The sequence below is a fragment of the Crinia signifera genome, chromosome 5 (assembly GCF_055691185.1).
Source record: "Crinia signifera chromosome 5, ASM5569118v1, whole genome shotgun sequence".
NCBI classification, from domain to species: domain Eukaryota; kingdom Metazoa; phylum Chordata; class Amphibia; order Anura; family Myobatrachidae; genus Crinia; species Crinia signifera.
Window position 1 is genome coordinate 292735848 of NC_139221.1, and position 20484 is coordinate 292756331.

The 20484-nt window shown below is 43.9% G+C and overlaps 1 protein-coding gene across 1 annotated transcript in view; it reads right to left on the minus strand.

The window, feature by feature from the left end:
- Positions 1-1570: 1570 nt before the first annotated feature.
- ARMC3 (armadillo repeat containing 3) overlaps positions 1571-20484 on the minus strand; it is an 82112-nt gene continuing 63198 nt past the window's right edge. The window contains exons 16-19 of the mRNA XM_083189286.1: positions 11067-11162; positions 7407-7613; positions 5078-5240; positions 1571-1858 (exon numbers count right to left, since the gene is read on the minus strand). Of these exons, the coding sequence (XP_083045412.1) occupies positions 1655-1858; positions 5078-5240; positions 7407-7613; positions 11067-11162 (670 nt within the window). The 3' untranslated portion in view covers positions 1571-1654. The remainder of the gene's footprint in view (positions 1859-5077; positions 5241-7406; positions 7614-11066; positions 11163-20484) is intronic.

The following is a 20484-nucleotide window of genomic DNA, read 5'->3' on the forward strand; positions in this document are numbered from 1 at the left end:
CTTTTAAATTCCTTAACTTGCCACTGGATTGACTGGTACATTATCTCTCTCCAAAATTTTATATATCTCCTGTTATATCTGAATGCTTGTTAAAGGTTACATTATATTTCAGTCTTTGAAAACAGCAAGCCTTTCTTTCTATTTCACCTGTGCACCATCTAATGCAAATGTATATTTTATTGCATCACTTCTATAAAGGTAACATCTCTTGCCAAACTAAACTCAGTAAAACATTCATTGTTTGTTTTCTCCTCCTAGAGCTCTCCTGTCACACAGAAGTGTGATAATCCTCTCACAATGCCGCAGCTTGGAAGAGTGGCCTGGAGGAAAGGCTGGAGTATAACATTACTGCGGTGTGTGTGGTGTCTGGGGCAAGGTCAGCTTGGAGGTCTGATGAAATCACAGAGAGCAGGCAAAAGCACAATCTGTTCCTCTGCTCTAAAGCATTATCACTCCGATCCGGCGATGCAAACAGTTTGAGTATATATCGCTCAGTGTATGAAGGGACGGCTACTCTAGGATTATCGCTCAGGGGTGTTGTGTAGTGCCGTAGGTCTCAAGTTCTTCCTCAAGTTTTCCCAACAGTTTATGATGTGAGGATTTATGTCTGTTATAGTTGGGGATATAATTACTGACCCAAAATAATAGATTAACTCATCTGTACTTGATTAAAGGAATCCATTAAACATGACCTGTTGGTGGTCAAGGAGGACCTCAGCTGAGATCCACTGGTGTATTGTATGGCCAACAAGCCCCTGATGCAGCAGTTTCTTGTGCCCTTTGTTTCTCCTTCCTGCATCTTTAGGTACCAACATTACTTACCTAGCACAGATCTGTGACCACAACTGTGGCAATAATAACATCAGGGACTCAACGTAGGAGAGCAATCAAGTTCCACAAGACTGTCTCTTTTATGTCAGCCAACAGGACAATTCAGCAGCCATTACTCAAGTACTTTGTGCCCAACATCTCCTCACAGTGCCCCTATATATAATGCTAAAGTCTAGTGGATATGGCAATATATAGATGGTGTACAAAACCTGGCACTCCCCTGTTGGTATGAGCTTTATATCACTCATTGCTTTTATTAATATATTGTAGTCACCCCATATCTCAGGACATAAGACGTGTTCTTAGGAGGAACACCCGAACATATGCATCGTTTAGTAAAGGAAGGAGAAACTCAAGACTTTTAGGACTACATCAAACCTACAGGACATATGGTATTATAATTTGTTAATTTGACTTTCTAATTCCCATCCCCACCATTGGGCCTTACTTACCTTTTAAAGCCTATGATCTAAAGCTTGTATCAACAAGCGAGCACCAGGCAGTGTACAACAGCTATATATTTCCATATCTTTAGGGGCTACAGGAGTTAGACCTCAGAGTGTATACTGTAGGCAGAACGCTTTGAAGCTCCCATATCCCCAATTCCCTTTCTTTTTAATGTCCAGTAGATGTATCCTTCTCTGCTAGACAAAGTTAAGCAAAGAAATGTTTTACGGTAGAGTTTCTTCGATAGCTAATAGTCATCCAGATGTTCTACTACAGAAACATACCCCCCATATTTCTTAAATATCTGGATAGTTTATTATACAGGAAACAATTGAAATAAAATATTGAATATTTGACAGTCTAGAAAGTTCCTGTATCAGATATGTTGATAGTTATCCGCCTCCACGCTGCCGTGTTTCATCAGGTGGCCCGGTTCGTGCATCAAGTCCACAACGAAAGTCTCTGGTTGACCTCTTGTTCCTTTTTGTGGCGAGACATCCAGCAATTTGACTTCGTTCCAGGCTCGACCGTAATCAGCCCGTATAAGACAACAGCCGATGCCAAGTCTGTCTGCAATAGCCTACATACAGAATAACCATAATATGTAGTATTAAAAAACCAGCAGCATCCGGATTTTAGTGAAAAAGTATCAAAAAATCATTTTAATGGCATAAGTGCAAAAAACAGACATAAAAATATCAGGAGCAGGGGGATACTTAGCAGCTCGGTGAGGAGGAGAGCATAATGTATAAAGTCACCCTGGAACTCCTAGAAGCAATCATACCGACGGCCGTTTCGGTGCAAGGAGATGCACCTTCATCATGGGCAATAACCATAATATACACATTCAGCAGACACGTGCAACAGCAGTTATACTACTCACATTTCACTTGGGCTACGGTGCACCTCCCAACATTAAAAAAGGGGTACTCTTTACCTAGAAGGGCGCCCACGATTTTGATCGTGGGCATCGTTAGGGGAAAAAAATCGCGTAGGTCGCATCGGATGCGACCAAAAAAATCGCATGCTATGCGACCGACACGATGCCCGCGATTTCCCATAGGGGACAATGTTAAATGTCCCAATTGACCCGATTTTCCTGTTCAATGTCCCAATTGACCCGATTTTCCATAGGGAACAATGTTAAATGGCCCACAGAGGCCAAATAGGCACCCTGAAGTGTGAAATGGCCCCCCTAATTGTTAATGCCACCCCACGATCAACGTCAACCCAAAGCGTGGCGAGCGCAGCGAGCCCGCGAGGGGCGGCGGTACGCGTCCTATGACCTTTTCATACTCCCACTATCCACGTCGGCGTGGAGTTAAGAATAGAAAGTGTGTCGAGCGCAGCGAGCCACCGAGCCCGAAGCGTGGCGAGGGGACGCGGACATCTGTGAAGCCCGCGAGGGGACACGGATACCTGTGAAGGTGTCCGCGTCCCCTCGCGGGGCACGCTGCGCTCGCCACGCTTCGGGCTCGGTGGCTCGCTGCGCTCGCCACACTTTCTATTCTCAACTCCACGCCGACGTAGATAGTGGGGATATGAAAAGGTCGTAGGACGCGTACCGCTGCGCTCGCCACGCTTCGGGTTGACGTTGATCGTGGGGTGGCGTTAGCAATTGGGGGGGGGGGGGGGGCATTTCACACTTCAGGGTGCCTATTTGCCCTCTGTGGGCCATTTAACATTGTTCCCTATGGAAAATCGGGTCAATTGGGACATTGAACAGGAAAATCGGGTCAATTGGGACATTTAACATTGTTCCCTATGGGAAATCGCGGGCATCGCGTCGGTCGCATCGCATGCGATTTTTTAGTACATGCGATGCCCGCGATGGGCGCCCTTCTAGGTAAAGAGTACCAAAAAAGGCAACCATAGCCCGAGCCCTGGATTATTTATATCACTGTATAGACTGAATCTATTGCTGAATACTGTGGCGCACAAAATTCTCAATGTGCTCTGCGGTCTTGGCCAGTTTATAAAGTACAGCTTATACAATCTTGTCCCAGCAGCTAACTCCACCTTTAAATGGTGTTATCTATTGTAGCCTACAAATTGTAGTTTAGCCGGAGAGGGATCTCTGATCCCTTCCCTGGCAGGAGGAGGAAAAACATGCATAATACACACTTATATGCTAATAAAAGTACCCCTGTTTTCCCATTATTGCCCCCTCGTAGAAGGCATGGGTCCCGGACATGATGTTGATATTCCGAATGTTGACACAATGTTGATAAATAACATGTTGACAGCCGCAATATTGACATCAACATAATGTTAATTTAATACACAACATTCTGAATGTCGGCATTGACGTTATTGTGTTGACATTGTGAATGATGACATATGATACCACACCCAAAAATCCTGAAAACTCATGTCGAGCTTTTGACTGTCGACCTTGCCAATGACGACCATAAGTTCGTGTTGAACTTTTGGCTATGTTGGCCCTTTTTCTGTGTCGACCTTGTCACTGTCGAACATTAGTGATTGTCTATCGTCTATCCTGTAACCTTATATATATTTAGTACTTGTATGTAATATATGATATTGCCAACTAGTTACCTGTATGTCAAAATGATGGAACAACAAGGACCGTAATATCAGTTCCTGCTGTATGTGCCTGACTGGAACAACACTTGAATTGCTCCATCTGGCGCTATCTAGTGGTCACTGGCACATAATTCCCCTCATAGAGGTGAGGAGCAGTGCAAGATGTTTATAATATAGGATGTGTAGAGTGCCTTTAGAACCTTCCCTGATGGTATATATTTTTCTATTAAATGTTTGAGACCTCAAAAAAATAAAATAAAAAAAAAAAAAGATACCACACCCAGAGAAAATGGATGGTCATCATGTCTTTGTCACTAGGAGGGAGATTTATGAAAGCTAGGAAAATGATCAAGTGGAGAAAGATAACCTACCAACCATTCCGCTCCTAAATGGCATTTTTCTAACAGCATGTAACATGGCAGTTGGATGGTACTTTATGTTCAGGTTATCTCTCTCCAAGTTCTCATATATATACTTCTTAATAATAGTAATTATTTAATTTTTCCTTTTTTTTTATGTTTTTTTTCAACTTTCGGGATAGTTGAGTCCATACCTAGGTCTAAAATTTACAATAAGTGGTATGGAATTATTAGAATTAGAATAAATGAACTGTAAGAGCACTTCAATATTATAACACGACACCACAGCTTATCAGCCTTAACAATAGATATGATAATATATATGACTTTATAAAGCAAAAAAACACAAGGGGTCAGATGTAATAGCGTCCGAGTTCAGTGGGATAATAATAATAATAATAATTGTATTTATATAGCGCTCGTTCTCCAATAGGACTCAAGGCGTTTAACAAATAGAATGAATGTAATACAGTACAGGAACACCGAAGTAAAGAAAAGCTTTTCATAAACAATACTTAAGGAACTGAAGGAAACTCTTGAATAAATAGGAAAGTCTTGAGTCTGTTTTTGAAGCATTCTAGAGTGGGGGTCTCTCGAACTGTGCGGGGAAGTGAGTTCCATAAAGTCGGAGCTGAATGGCTAAAAGCTCGACCCCCAGATGAATTACGGGAGATCCTAGGTACTGCCAAAAGTCCTTCATCTACAGACTGCAGTAATCGGATGTCAGCCGAACTCGAATGTTTTTTTAAAGGGGCAATCATTTACAAGGCATGGTTCTGCCTTGAAAATGATTGTCCCTTTAATTTTTTTTTTAAAAAAAGTTCCACATGATAAAAAGAAAATTGGGACCGCTGTTGTCATAACAGGTAGACAAAATAACATGGTGTGCATACCTTGAAGAGCAGAGCTCTATGGTAGAAAATCCCTTTCTTAATCTTCCCAATGGGTATCACATTGCACCTTCGCTCATATTTGAGTTCACTTATATGGAGCTCCCAGCTGAATTCATGCAGTTGACTTCTCTCAATAGGGCCACCCATCTTCTCGGCAACGAGCCTTCATGAAATGTAAGCAGATCCGTCACTTTTCAGAATTTGGTGACATTTTTCAAGTGTCATCAAAAAACAAAAGTAGCATTACGCAAACGGCCGTTGAGTGATTGCTGCAATTATGTGCAGATCATTAAATGAATTAAAATGGTAATGTATGCAGGCATGGAAGCATCTTTCCTGTTCAACTGCATTTTACGTGAGATTAAAAGCCGACATAAAAGCTTAAAATGAAATCAATTTTATTTTGAAGCCTGTACAAATTAAGCGAATATAATGATTATGTAGTTACGCAGGGAACGGAGGTTTATCAGTGCAGGGTTAGGATAAAGAATGACTGCTTGGTTAATCCTTTGTGTCAATACTTAACCTACAAAATTAAGAGATTTCTATTTTTGATCGTCACAATTGTGCCTCTCGTGCTTTACGATACTGTATATTGTTCACTACTAATTGTTGTTTTCCGTAATAAATCCCCTTCCCTGTAGCTGATTTTCATGATAAAGAGCATCAAGTAACCCTGAAATTATAGTATGTTATAAATACTGTGTAGTCCTCTGATATATAGAGGACAAAAAAAAAGGACAAATTACTATTATCCAATATATATTTCATATACAAGCAAGGACATAACTAGATATGTGTAAGCCCCATAGCAAATGTTTGTAAGGGCCCCTGTATACCAACCAATGGTGATATATGTATATGACACATGTAACTTGCACAGGGAAGGTGGGCCCCACTCAACTCTGGGCCCCATAGCAGCTGTACTCCCTGCACCTAAGGTAGTTGTGACTTTGGGTGGGATGTTCTAACATCCGCAGCCCTCTAACGCCCCCCTACGCCGGGTACTGCATTGTTAATAATCGCATATGCTCTAACATATGCGATTTATTAAAGCAAGGGACCTTGCGATGCGGTGCCGGCGCTGGACTTCCGGGTCTGAGACCCGGGAGTCCATCTGTGCATGATCAGAGTGCCGGAGCCGGAGCCGGCCGCAGGGCATACTGAGAGGGATCTGTGAAGGATCCCTCACACAGCGCTGTGGTAAGAAGCCCACACTGCGGAGGGGGGTTAGAGAATACAGAAATGCTGTAAAAACTAGATAACAGGGTTTTTACCGCATTTCTGGTTTAGAACATCCCGCCCCTTGTATAGAAGTATCCTAGAGCACCCTACAATTTTTAAACCATAGTTATCTTCTTGTAAGAAGGTAGGACACCCTTAATGATTGTGAGCTGCTGGGGGTACAACACCATAAGTTGCGCTGTCCAATTTCACAAAGGGGGATGTCTACAATCAATTTAGAGCACAGAGGAAAAGTGACGCAATTGCCAGCAATTGGTTTGGCATTAGTTACTTTCTCATATAAAAATTAGGAAATGGCAAGAGATAGAACCAGAATAACGGCCATCTTATTGAAAAGAGGAAGTGCTAGGACCGGTGCTGTGTGGGTGTGGACAGTGCTGTGTGGGTGTGGCCAGTGCATTTACACCCCCCATACATGAACAGGAGAAATGTTGGCCAGTGGGCTGCGGCACGCATACATTGCCCAATACAGCTGACCAATGATCTTATCTGTCAGGCATGTTGGAGGATTTCTCATGCCCAACTGTCTAGTCATCTCTGACTGGTTGCACATACAGTAGTTACAATATGAGACTTTCTGCCCAATCTGCTGATAATACGTGCAACCGGAAAATATGTGCATAATGTATAGCCAGTAATATAGAGTGATTAAGCAAGTCTTGGTTTTGCCCAATTTATGGTAAGCATCTTGTAGTACAGGTCAGGTCTCCCTTATCCGTGTATTCCAAAAACCAAAATATTTCGAAAACCGTGGTTCTTCCAGAATATTTTGTTGTTTTTTGGGGGTTCCCCCGTACCTTTTTTTCATACTTTCCTCGTCCCCCAATGTCCACGGTGGCCTTCAGAAACTTCTTCAGTGGCATCTCCGGTCCCGGAGGTGCATTGCGCGGGCATGCCCGGGAACTCGCGCAATGCACTCCTCGGACCAGAGATGCCGCTGAAGAGGATCCTGAAGGCCATCGTGGATGTCGGGGGACCAGGTAAGTATGGGTAAAAAAAATATTACAAAACACAAAAAATTACAAGTTGTTTGTATTTTGTTATTCTTTAGATGAAATAATTTTTGAGGTCGCATTTTACTTACTGAGCCAAAGCGACAACTTGCTCCTTAAGATGGGGGAGCGGAAGGATCGTTTTAGATGCCTCTGAGATATAGTCAACTAATTCTTGATCATATGGTGGAAACCAATGTGTGGTGTCGGGAGAAGGCTCTTGCAGAACTTGTATCTGGGCCACCTCATCTTCCTCCTTTGTCTTTTCTTCCTCCTTCTTCGCCTTACTCTTCCCTTTGCTATAAGGAATTTTATTCATCACAGTTTTAATACCATTTTCCGTACATAAAAGAAGATATTCAATATGAGCACAGCCCTAAACATATGGGCATGTACTCCTTGTAGCGATTGCTGATTTCTGATCCCAATGCTAGTTACATTGTCACACACATTAAGGTCTATATACATTCAAATTCATGGCTGAATTTAACAGTATGTATCCTGCTGAGCCAATGTAGACAAATCAGACCTGTGTCAGGGAAATGTCCAGATCCCACAAGGTCCTATCACTGTAGTCAATTAATAACTTGCACATAACAATGTCCAAATCTGCCGACCAATACCCTCCCCTGCCTGCATTTCTCAGCCAACAATAAAAGAGGGCAAGTCTCCCGCATCTAGTTGCCACCCACCGATCTCCCCCATCATTTCACGTTTACTGCCACTAAATCGTGTCATTGTAGCCATGTTCCCCAAATCAGAAAGCATGTAAAATTGTCATTGTAAAAGGGCAATAATGATGCAATGGTGTCTCCTCAGCCCCAGACTGCCCCCCTATTTATCCACCACGCTCCCTCGCTGTGTGACTAGGCTGCCCTCTTCTGGGGGGAGCAGCTACAAAGTAGGCAAGTATGACTGTAACTCTCTCCGTTGTAGCTCTCTCCAAGGGCTTAATTTCGTAAAGGTCAGTTCTGATCGATTTAAAAAACAATAAAAAAAATAACAATTGCTGTTGTGTTCCAGGAACTATGTACAAGACTTATTTGTATCTGTAAAATGTAGAATGTCCTATTCATTTGCAATAATTCCTTATAAATATATAGGGCCATATTCAGATTGCTTCGCTCGGACATGTGCACGGGCCAAAGCGAATGTACCAAACCCCGCCCAGAGAATGGATCGCCCGCGTCGCCAATTCGCACACCGAATTCGGCCGCTCGGCATGCGAACGGATGTTTTATGTGAACATCCATTCGCATGCCTGTGGGAACCTCCCCCATCATTCGAATAATGTGGAAAGCGCTCGCCCATGCACGAGTTGACTAGACCACTCCTACATATGAGCGCAGAAAAGCAGGGATATGGGCGGGCAGCTGACATCTAAGTCAGCTGTCTGCCCCCCGCACGCACATTACGACCGCATTTCCATACACACGCCCTGTGTTTTCATGGGAACGCCCACGAAACACAGGGCATGCGCGTATGGTAATGACCCTGATCAGGCCGCAATGCCCCTCTCCACCCCCTGCTCGGAAGGCCAGGAGCGAGCACTCGGCAACCGGACTTCTCGCCGAGTTCTCACTATCCATGCGTACAGAAATGGTTCTGCATATACGCCCAACATTGGTATGCTGCCCGAACGAGTGAGATACAGTCATACTTGCCTACTTTGTGGCTTTTAGGAGGGAGCAGCCTAGACACACACCAGGGGGGGCATGGTGGATAAATAGGGGGCAGCCCAGGGGCGTTGAGTCGCGATTGCATCACTGTGGCCCCGCCCCCTGCTTTACAATGTTAGTATTACAGGCTTTGCGAAGCGTGCGCGCGGGGGGGGTTCTACAGTGATGTAATTTAGCACAGTGAGGAGCTGGTTTTTGGTAGCCTATCTCTCTCCATGGCTTAGTAAATTGACCTCACAGTCTTTTGTCACCTTCCAACATTCAAGAAATACCATGATGGTCTGTGTGGCAAAGAGCTAAACAAACAGAAATACCTTAATTCATGTTTATATAGGGCTCAGCTATTTGTATGCATGACTATCGGAGGAGATTATCAAAGCTGTCATTTTTTCAATCGCAATGATAAAATATAAGGTAGCAGCTGATTGGTTGGTTCTGTATCTCTCTTCAATGATGATATGTAATGTAATTGTTAACCTGTCAATATGTCAGCAGTCATTTTGTAGGCAGAACCCACCAATGTTCAGGCTATACGGTCTCCAGGACCTGAGGGAAGTAGCAGGAAATGAGACATGAGTGATGTCACTAGTATGTTATTAGTTCACAGGCTGTGTCCAGTGATGTCAGCTGTTCGCCCCTGGCACCAACATCACGGGGTGATTTCCATGGGTACACCCAGGGTTTGAAACAATTAGCATTCCCATGGGTGCGAATATATGCCCCACGCCCGCCACCCGCAGTCTTGGGTGCGTGCGCACGGGTGATACGAATAAATCAGAATAACCCCCTTAATTCAGAAAAAATAAATGGCAGCAAATCCTGGGTATGACAGCTGGCTACATTTTGGTGATAAATATATTTAAATAACCTTTCAGATTAATAATATGCACCCCAAAAATATGAACATCAAAAATCTGACATATTTCCAATGGACGGTATTTAATAACGCATTGCATGTTTATAGAGCAGGGATCCCTGTAGAGGCTAATGGGCTGCCCTGAAAGCTACGACACGCTGCCCTACGGTTACAGACCACATGTGCTTCTATTTAGGGATCTGTGAATTCAGGAAAAAGAATCATCTGACACTGCGCATATGTCTTTCAGCAGAGGATACGTGGGTGCTCTAGAAAACAGTACATGATTTAAACACACACGGTTTCCATTACTTAGCATAAAGCAGAAACATCTGCCAGGAGCACCGTGTTACATATGCTCTGGTTCCTTGGGTGGCGCATGGAAAGTAAAATGATAGCTGGGCGCACAGTGAGATAGCTCACCGTCAGATGCTGGCAGTGTCTGCAGCATGTAGTGTACTCATGCTATATAGCAGGGCTGGGCAACACCGGCCCTCCAGATGTTGATGAACTACACATCCCAGCATGCCTTGCATCAGTTTCAGCATGGCCACATAGCAAAACTAAGGCAAAGCATCCTGGGATGTGTAGTTCATCAACATCTGGAGGGCCGGTGTTGCCCAGCCCTGCTATATAGGAACACGCTCATTGCCCAGTGTGACCGCTTACATGGCTGGATGGATCTGGTGGCATGGACCGATATCACATAGAGGACTTCATGCTGGAGAATTGCAGTCATCGGGTGACCAGGTTTTCTGTCTGTCTAGATTGACTTCCGATTGATCCTGATCAGAATTTTATCAACCCCAATTATACATAGCAGAAACTTAGATACATTTTGGTCTCAATCAAACAAACAAACAAACAGGGATGTCCATCGATGGTAGACAGGTTTATAGCCAATGGTAAAAATATTAATGGTTAACCAAGAATGCTTAGCTTATCATAAGCGCAGATAGCACCTGCAGCCACCACTATCCATGGCTGGTACTAACCACCAGGGGCTTTCCACCGATGTTCACTATCAGTGGGCCACCATCGATGGTGAAAACACTATAACTGGGCTGATTTTATAGAAAGTATTTTGAGAACCCTTGCTCCTCCACATAGTTTTTTAGAAAATTATATGACGAATATGCGAATGAGAAAAATAATAGAGCTTTATTTGTAAATACCTGCAACAATATTTTACGGCTATAGGATATATATCAAAATACCTTGAAGTTCTGTCTTTTAAACCACTTCTGCTTAGGGAAGGAGACCGACCAGGATGAGGGTCTTGCTTGTCATCTACTGGAGATTGAGCATTGACACTAAAACAATAAATGTATATTTTAGTAGGATGATTTAGCCTGCAAAATGGAATACAGAGTGCAACAATAACAGTGACATCGGGCTATTACACTAGCGATGTGTGCGGACCCACATGTTTTGGTTTTGCCACAACCACCCTCTGGGTAATTTGAATTGGTCCTGGATCACCAACCGAGAGCACCCCTGAAAGGACTCCGTGGCACCGCAGGATGCCACGGCACACAGTTTGAGAACCTCTGTATTAGAGCATTAACCAATAAAAATTTTAGTCTATGCAGAAAGACAGTTACCAATAGCCACCATGAAAGAAAAGTCGTGCAAGATATAATTGTTCTTGGCCCGTTCCACCCACCTATATTTTGTCTATGAAAAAGGGCATGCACAGTTTAACAAACTAAGCACTTCAATGGACTGCCACTTTTGTGGATGAATTGCTTGGTTTGTTTGGGCTCTCACTGATCACTAATGGCGAGGTTGTTGGTGGTGGAGATTTCATGCACTCGTCCAAAATGCTGGTAGCTGATGATGGACTACTTGTTATTATTTCACAGGCATTTTTTAGATTTTGTTAAATAACATACATGAACTTGCTGTAAATAACAGGTAGCAGGTTCCTAGATGGTTAACGTCCCTACCTCTACGTATTTTGTCTTACAAACATTACAGATGGCTTGAAAATTGTTATCAAGAAATGTTTAAAAATAATTCCACTCAAAACCAGTGTTTTTTTTGTCTTGTACCCATTCACAACATTGGTCTTATTTTTATGAGGGGTAAGAAATATCGCCACTGATGGCTGACTTGTAATGTTGACATAAAAAGGCTCATCAACAACATCCTCATTAGCTACAGATACATATCATCCTCATCCTGTTGCACTTCCACAGCAGTATACTCAATTTCTAGTTCACAATCTTTACTTGTACTGCTTATCCCCACATAGGACTTTATTCTGGTTCATTTGTTTGGACGCGTGCACACACCCTTGCGAATGATCCAAACCCCACCTTGCGAATGGTTAGCCCGCACCACCCATTAACAGGCCAAATTTGTTCGCAAGGCTTGTGAACGGATGATTTACATGAACATCCATTCACATGCCAGTGGGAACTTCCCCCAACTTTCGAAGGTCTCCGACCATTGAATGATGGGGAAGGTGCACACATATGTAAGGGTGACCCAGACCACTCGTACAAATGAGCAAAGAAATGCAGGGAATTAGGTAGGCAGCTGACATCCGGCTATGTCAGCTGTCCGCCCCCTGCACGTGCGTCACGACCGCATTAGCATATGTACGCCCAGTGTTTTAATGGGAACGCCCATGAAATGCAGGGCATGCACATATGCTAATGCTGGGAGCGTGGACTCGGCGACCAGACTTCTCGCCGAGTTGTACCCAGCTTATACACATGCGCAGAAAGGCTGCTGCGCATGCGCCGAACATCGGACCCCTTGCGAACGAAGGGGTCAGAGTGACTGACCAGAATAAGGCCCATACTCATGGGGCAGTATTCAATGATGATTTTCGGCATGTGCAGCGAATCCGGTTTAGGATTCACTGCACATTCGCCACGTTCCGAAGGGCTGGAGCATTTGCTGCCAGCCCTCCCTGTCACACTATTCAATGCTGCCGCAGGGAGCCGGGGGGCGGTGACAGGCAGGGAGATGGAAGTCTCCCTGTCTGCACCGGAATGTGTGGGGGGGAGGAGGGCTCCCTGGGACACAGGCAGCACAAGCTGTCCCCCCGGGAGAGCTGGCAGGGGACGCAGGTAGGGAGCCGCTGCACTGCTCCCGCTAGTGCATATGTAATGAGCGGGAGCAGGCTGTTATGTGTAAAAATATATATATATATATATATCCAGCTTGTGGACCGGCACTTCCCACGAAGAAAGGTACAAGTGCGCTGCGTGCCTTTGTATAATAGGTAGTAGTCGGGATCCTTGAGAACAGGAAAACACGTCACTGCAGCATAAAGTTTCAAAAAGAAGTAGAACTTCGAATTTATTGCATAGCCCCAACGGCTCGTTTCGGGGTTTTCATACCCCTTTATCAAGAGGCAATAGCATATACAGCATAGTACAGACAAGGTATAAATAGCAGTCAGTTTAGCGCCAAAACGCCCCTTCAGGCACTCACCTGACTCTCAGAACACCTGTAGGCAGGGCGCATAGCAGTGACGCTCGTGTCTCTAAAACACACAGCGTCCACTGCCATAGCAACCAGTCCCACGGTCCTGACGTCAGAGTACACTGTAGCCAATGGATTACCGTAACTACTGAGCGCGTTAACACATGTACGGGGGCGCGGCTCACACACGCGTCTCCCGCCTCCATGGCAACCCGTCAGAGCAGTCACGTAAGAAGCCATCAGCCAGAACGGGACGTTACAGCGATCATATATATACTGTGCAAAACTGCAGAAAAATTACATACATACGTACAGTGATAAATCTAAAACAAAAAACTTGGTGTCAGCGGTGCAGACGCAGTGGGGGAACGGAGCAAGTCTCACACCCTGGCTCCGCCCTCCCACCAAACCACAACAACGACACCGTAAACATAACATAAAAACACCTCAGGTCCCCGCGATCAGAGCACAGTGGTACCCCCCACCGCACCAGGCCACTTCTCACACCAGTGGCATAGTGCAGTAGCCGGCACCAAAGGCACCAATCGCAGGGCACCATCGGTGAAGCAAGTAGAAAAAATTTATTACTACACAGAAATATATCAAGATATATATCACAGTCATGGATATCAAAAAAGAGCAGACACAGTTGTATAATTTACTGTGTATCGAATTACAAAATCAGCAAAAGCATAAAGGTAAACATTACATAAAGGTACTCCAGACAATCCTTTCATTGAGGCCATGGGGTGCAACGTTATTTAGCCGATGAATCCACACGGCTTCAAGCTTCAATAAACGTTTCATTCGATCACCCCCACGATTCAGTGGTGGAATGTGATCAAAAGCCAGATATCGAAGTGATTCAATGGGGTGATTAAATTCCTTAAAATGAATGGCAACAGGTTGGTCGGCTTTTTTGCCAAGTAGAGCAGCTTTAATAGAAGACCTATGCATCCCCATCCTTTCTTTAAATTTCCTCGATGTCATGCCTATATAAAATAAGCCACAAGGACAAATGATAGCATAAATAACAAATTGAGAGTCGCATGATAATACATGTCTAATTTGGTATGTTCTATCTGAATGTGGATGTTTAAACTTATTGGTGGCAATCATAAATTTGCACGTCTCACACTTAGGACATTTGTAGCACCCTGGTTTCTTAAATGTCGTATTTGGATGGACAGCTGTATCGAAGCCTGTCACATCTGAGTGAACCAGCAGGTCCCTCAGATTGCGGCCACGTGAATAACACGTCAGAGGCCGTACTGATTTAAACACAGGGAGTTTGCTATCAGTGGCCACAATTGGCCATAAGGCTTTACTGGCAATGGGGACAACCATGCTGGAAGTGTCAAATTTAGTGATAAAAGGAAAAACGTTTTCACGTTTTTTACTTTTTGGTTTAAGGAGATCGGCTCTAGATAATTTAAGAGCACGATCCTTACAGCACAGTAAATTTTTTAAGAGGTATCCCCTAGTATGGAATTTTTCAACAATCAAATCCAGTTCATCATTGATTTTGGATGGGTCATTGCATATCCTACGCGCCCGTACCATCTGCGAGTACGGGAGACCATTTTTAAGTTGAGGAGGGTGATGACTGCTAGAGAGTAGGAGGGTATTCCGATCGGTCGGTTTTCTAAATACTGATGTCATTATTTTACCCTCAGACAGAGAGATTTTTACATCAAGAAAGTCTATAGACTCACCACTAGTTTTAAAGGTAAACTTAATGGGCGTATCTGCCACATTAATCTCATTCATCATAGTATTGAATAGCTCTTCTCCCCCGGTCCAAAACATAAATAGGTCATCGATGTATCTGCAGAACGTCTGAATGTGCTGGCCAAAACGATGTTTAAAGAAAAATTCATTCTCAAAATTAAACATAAAAACATTAGCATAGGCCGGAGCGACCGCCGCCCCCATAGCACACCCAGACGTCTGCAGATACATCTTCCCATCAAACAAAAAATAATTTTTGGTAAGAACCAATTCCAATAGCTGTAAATACAGTGTAATATTGAAATCAAAGCAGGAAAGACCATTGAGAAAATCGCTCATAGCAGATAAGCCTAATTCATGTGGGATGGATGTATATAAACTGGACACATCCATCACACACATGATAGTGTGTGGTTGCAAGTCAGGAGTTAAGGCAAGGGCATTCAAGAAACTGGTGGTATCTTTAAGAAAGTGGGGCTGGGATGTCACATGGGGCTGAATCAGCATATCCAGAAGCTGAGATACCGGTTGATACAAACTCCCCCTGGCAGAGATAATTGGTCTACCAGGAGGGTTTTGTAATGCTTTGTGGATTTTAGGAAGTGAGTATAATACCGGTATCACAGGATCCTTTACCTTGAGAGCAGCAGCACATTTCGAATCAATAGGCCCATCACACACTGAAACATCAATTAAACGGAATAATTCCAATTGGAATTCTTTAGTGGGATCAGATGAAAGAGCAAGATACACAGTATTATCCGCCAGCTGGCGGTACAATTCAGCCTTATACTCACATAGATCCTGAATCACTATACCGCCCCCCTTATCGGCGGGGCGGATAGTGATGGTCCTATCAGAACTCAAGGTTTTAAGGGCATCACTTTCAGCACGAGAGAGATTACAGTGTATCGGCTGATTTGCCGCATTAAACCGTACCATAGAGTCATTCATTAAGCGAGTATAAGTCTTAATAGATGTATTGGTGCTTGGAGGGTCATAGGTAGATAATCGTTGCCGTCTAATGAATGCACCTGTAACACTGTTGTCCTGTGTTGATACAGAGTTCTGGAAATGTTCCTTAAGCCTCATATTTCTTCCCAACCGATGGAGGCTGCACTGCCATTCAAAGTCATTATGTGTAGTAGTAGGAATGAAGGAAAGTCCTTTGTTGAGAACTTGTACCTCAGTAACAGACAGGGATCTGGTGGACAGGTTGAAGATTAGCTGTTCTTCTTGCCTGTTGCTTTTAAAGAGCCTTTCATTTTGGCCGCTGCGGCGGGTTCTTTGGATATAACGCCCCCTCTTTTTCGGGTAGCTACCCCTAAAGGGGGCCTTGCAGCAGATGGGTCATCAGACTCAGGCCAGCCAAAATCGCTGTCGCTTTGTGAAGAGCCTCTTTGTTGGTCACGATTATCTCTGCGATTACGCCAGGTATTGGCATTTCTTGATCTGAATTGGCGTTTAGGATTATTGACACCTGAAACCCAGCGGTAAACTGTATTCTCTTCGTAGTCCTGTTGGACAATATGGAGTTTGTTCTTTTTGAATCGGAGTAGTTCAGCTCTATAATTCTCACACTGGGTATTCAGTTTTTGCCATAATTTATCATGTTCTTTGTCACGTAAGATAGCTTCATGGGTGGTTGTAAAGACCTCAATTTTCTCTTTGGTGACTTTCAATTCGCGACCAGCCTGGTCGATCACCAACAGCATCAAATCGAATCCACACTTATTCAATACTGCCACCCAGCGGCGGCAGAATTCGGGGCTTGAGCGACCAATCGTTGGTACATTGCGTGCCCTAAAGCCGCGAGGTATAAGTCTTTCTCTGTAATAGTCGGAAAGGGATTGGCCGTGAAGCATAAAGTCTATCTCACGTTTGCGCATTTTCAAAAGACGCTGGTAAATGTCATCCTCATTGAGGCAAGTATCACGCAGAGGTTCAGAAAACAAAAAGTTAGAGGCTTCTTCAGCGGTGTAACTGAGTGTTTCTCCCCTAGGCAATGTAGTGTTACCTGGGTTATAGGTATTGTCCAAACCGCTGTTAGTAGGTGAATCCATTGTGGTAATATATCCAACCAACTGCCACTCAGTGACAGAAGGAAAAGTTCAATATTCCAAATAGGAAGTAGAAATAAGGGGTGCCTTGTCCCTTTAAGACAGCCAACAGGTCGTCTCTCAATATCCAGCTTGTGGACCGGCACTTCCCACGAAGAAAGGTACAAGTGCGCTGCGTGCCTTTGTATAATAGGTAGTAGTCGGGATCCTTGAGAACAGGAAAACACGTCACTGCAGCATAAAGTTTCAAAAAGAAGTAGAACTTCGAATTTATTGCATAGCCCCAACGGCTCGTTTCGGGGTTTTCATACCCCTTTATCAAGAGGCAATAGCATATACAGCATAGTACAGACAAGGTATAAATAGCAGTCAGTTTAGCGCCAAAACGCCCCTTCAGGCCCTCACCTGACTCTCAGAACACCTGTAGGCAGGGCGCATAGCAGTGACGCTCGTGTCTCTCACACACACAGCGTCCACTGCCATAGCAACCCGTCCCACGGTCCTGACGTCAGAGTACACTGTAGCCAATGGATTACCGTAACTACTGAGCGCGTTAACACATGTACGGGGGCGCGGCTCACACACGCGTCTCCCGCCTCCATGGCAACCCGTCAGAGCAGTCACGTAAGAAGCCTTCATTCCTACTACTACACATAATGACTTTGAATGGCAGTGCAGCCTCCATCGGTTGGGAAGAAATATGAGGCTTAAGGAACATTTCCAGAACTCTGTATCAACACAGGACAACAGTGTTACAGGTGCATTCATTAGACGGCAACGATTATCTACCTATGACCCTCCAAGCACCAATACATCTATTAAGACTTATACTCGCTTAATGAATGATTCTATGGTACGGTTTAATGCGGCAAATCAGCCGATACACTGTAATCTCTCTCGTGCTGAAAGTGATGCCCTTAAAACCTTGAGTTCTGATAGGACCATCACTATCCGCCCCGCCGATAAGGGGGGCGGTATAGTGATTCAGGATCTATGTGAGTATAAGGCTGAATTGTACCGCCAGCTGGCGGATAATACTGTGTATCTTGCTCTTTCATCTGATCCCACTAAAGAATTCCAATTGGAATTATTCCGTTTAATTGATGTTTCAGTGTGTGATGGGCCTATTGATTCGAAATGTGCTGCTGCTCTCAAGGTAAAGGATCCTGTGATACCGGTATTATACTCACTTCCTAAAATCCACAAAGCATTACAAAACCCCCCTGGTAGACCAATTATCTCTGCCAGGGGGAGTTTGTATCAACCGGTATCTCAGCTTCTGGATATGCTGATTCAGCCCCATGTGACATCCCAGCCCCACTTTCTTAAAGATACCACCAGTTTCTTGAATGCCCTTGCCTTAACTCCTGACTTGCAACCACACACTATCATGTGTGTGATGGATGTGTCCAGTTTATATACATCCATCCCACATGAATTAGGCTTATCTGCTATGAGCGATTTTCTCAATGGTCTTTCCTGCTTTGATTTCAATATTACACTGTATTTACAGCTATTGGAATTGGTTCTTACCAAAAATTATTTTTTGTTTGATGGGAAGATGTATCTGCAGACGTCTGGGTGTGCTATGGGGGCGGCGGTCGCTCCGGCCTATGCTAATGTTTTTATGTTTAATTTTGAGAATGAATTTTTCTTTAAACATCGTTTTGGCCAGCACATTCAGACGTTCTGCAGATACATCGATGACCTATTTATGTTTTGGACCGGGGGAGAAGAGCTATTCAATACTATGATGAATGAGATTAATGTGGCAGATACGCCCATTAAGTTTACCTTTAAAACTAGTGGTGAGTCTATAGACTTTCTTGATGTAAAAATCTCTCTGTCTGAGGGTAAAATAATGACATCAGTATTTAGAAAACCGACCGATCGGAATACCCTCCTACTCTCTAGCAGTCATCACCCTCCTCAACTTAAAAATGGTCTCCCGTACTCGCAGATGGTACGGGCGCGTAGGATATGCAATGACCCATCCAAAATCAATGATGAACTGGATTTGATTGTTGAAAAATTCCATACTAGGGGATACCTCTTAAAAAATTTACTGTGCTGTAAGGATCGTGCTCTTAAATTATCTAGAGCCGATCTCCTTAAACCAAAAAGTAAAAAACGTGAAAACGTTTTTCCTTTTATCACTAAATTTGACACTTCCAGCATGGTTGTCCCCATTGCCAGTAAAGCCTTATGGTCAATTGTGGCCACTGATAGCAAACTCCCTGTGTTTAAATCAGTACGGCCTCTGACGTGTTATTCACGTGGCCGCAATCTGAGGGACCTGCTGGTTCACTCAGATGTGACAGGCTTCGATACAGCTGTCCATCCAAATACGACATTTAAGAAACCAGGGTGCTACAAATGTCCTAAGTGTGAGACGTGCAAATTTATGATTGCCACCAATAAGTTTAAACATCCACATTCAGATAGAACATACCAAATTAGACATGTATTATCATGCGACTCTCAATTTGTTATTTATGCTATCATTTGTCCTTGTGGCTTATTTTATATAGGCATGACATCGAGGAAATTTAAAGAAAGGATGGGGATGCATAGGTCTTCTATTAAAGCTGCTCTACTTGGCAAAAAAGCCGACCAACCTGTTGCCATTCATTTTAAGGAATTTAATCACCCCATTGAATCACTTCGATATCTGGCTTTTGATCACATTCCACCACTGAATCGTGGGGGTGATCGAATGAAACGTTTATTGAAGCTTGAAGCCGTGTGGATTCATCGGCTAAATACCGTTGCACCCCATGGCCTCAATGAAAGGATTGTCTGGAGTACCTTTATGTAATGTTTACCTTTATGCTTTTGCTGATTTTGTAATTCGATACACAGTAAATTATACAACTGTGTCTGCTCTTTTTTGATATCCATGACTGTGATATATATCTTGATATATTTCTGTGTAGTAATAAATTTTTTCTACTTGCTTCACCGATGGTGCCCTGCGATTGGTGCCTTTGGTGCCGGCTACTGCACTATGCCACTGGTGTGAGAAGTGGCCTGGTGCGGTGGGGGGTACCACTGTGCTCTGATCGCGGGGACCTGAGGTGTTTTTATGTTATGTTTACGGTGTCGGTGTTGTGGTTTGGTGGGAGGGAGGAGCCAGGGTGTGAGACTTGCTCCGTTCCCCCACTGCGTCTGCACCGCTGACACCAAGTTTTTTGTTTTAGATTTATCACTGTACGTATGTATGTAATTTTTCTGCAGTTTTGCACAGTATATATATGATCGCTGTAACGTCCCGTTCTGGCTGATGGCTTCTTACGTGACTGCTCTGACGGGTTGCCATGGAGGCGGGAGACGCGTGTGTGAGCCGCGCCCCCGTACATGTGTTAACGCGCTCAGTAGTTACGGTAATCCATTGGCTACAGTG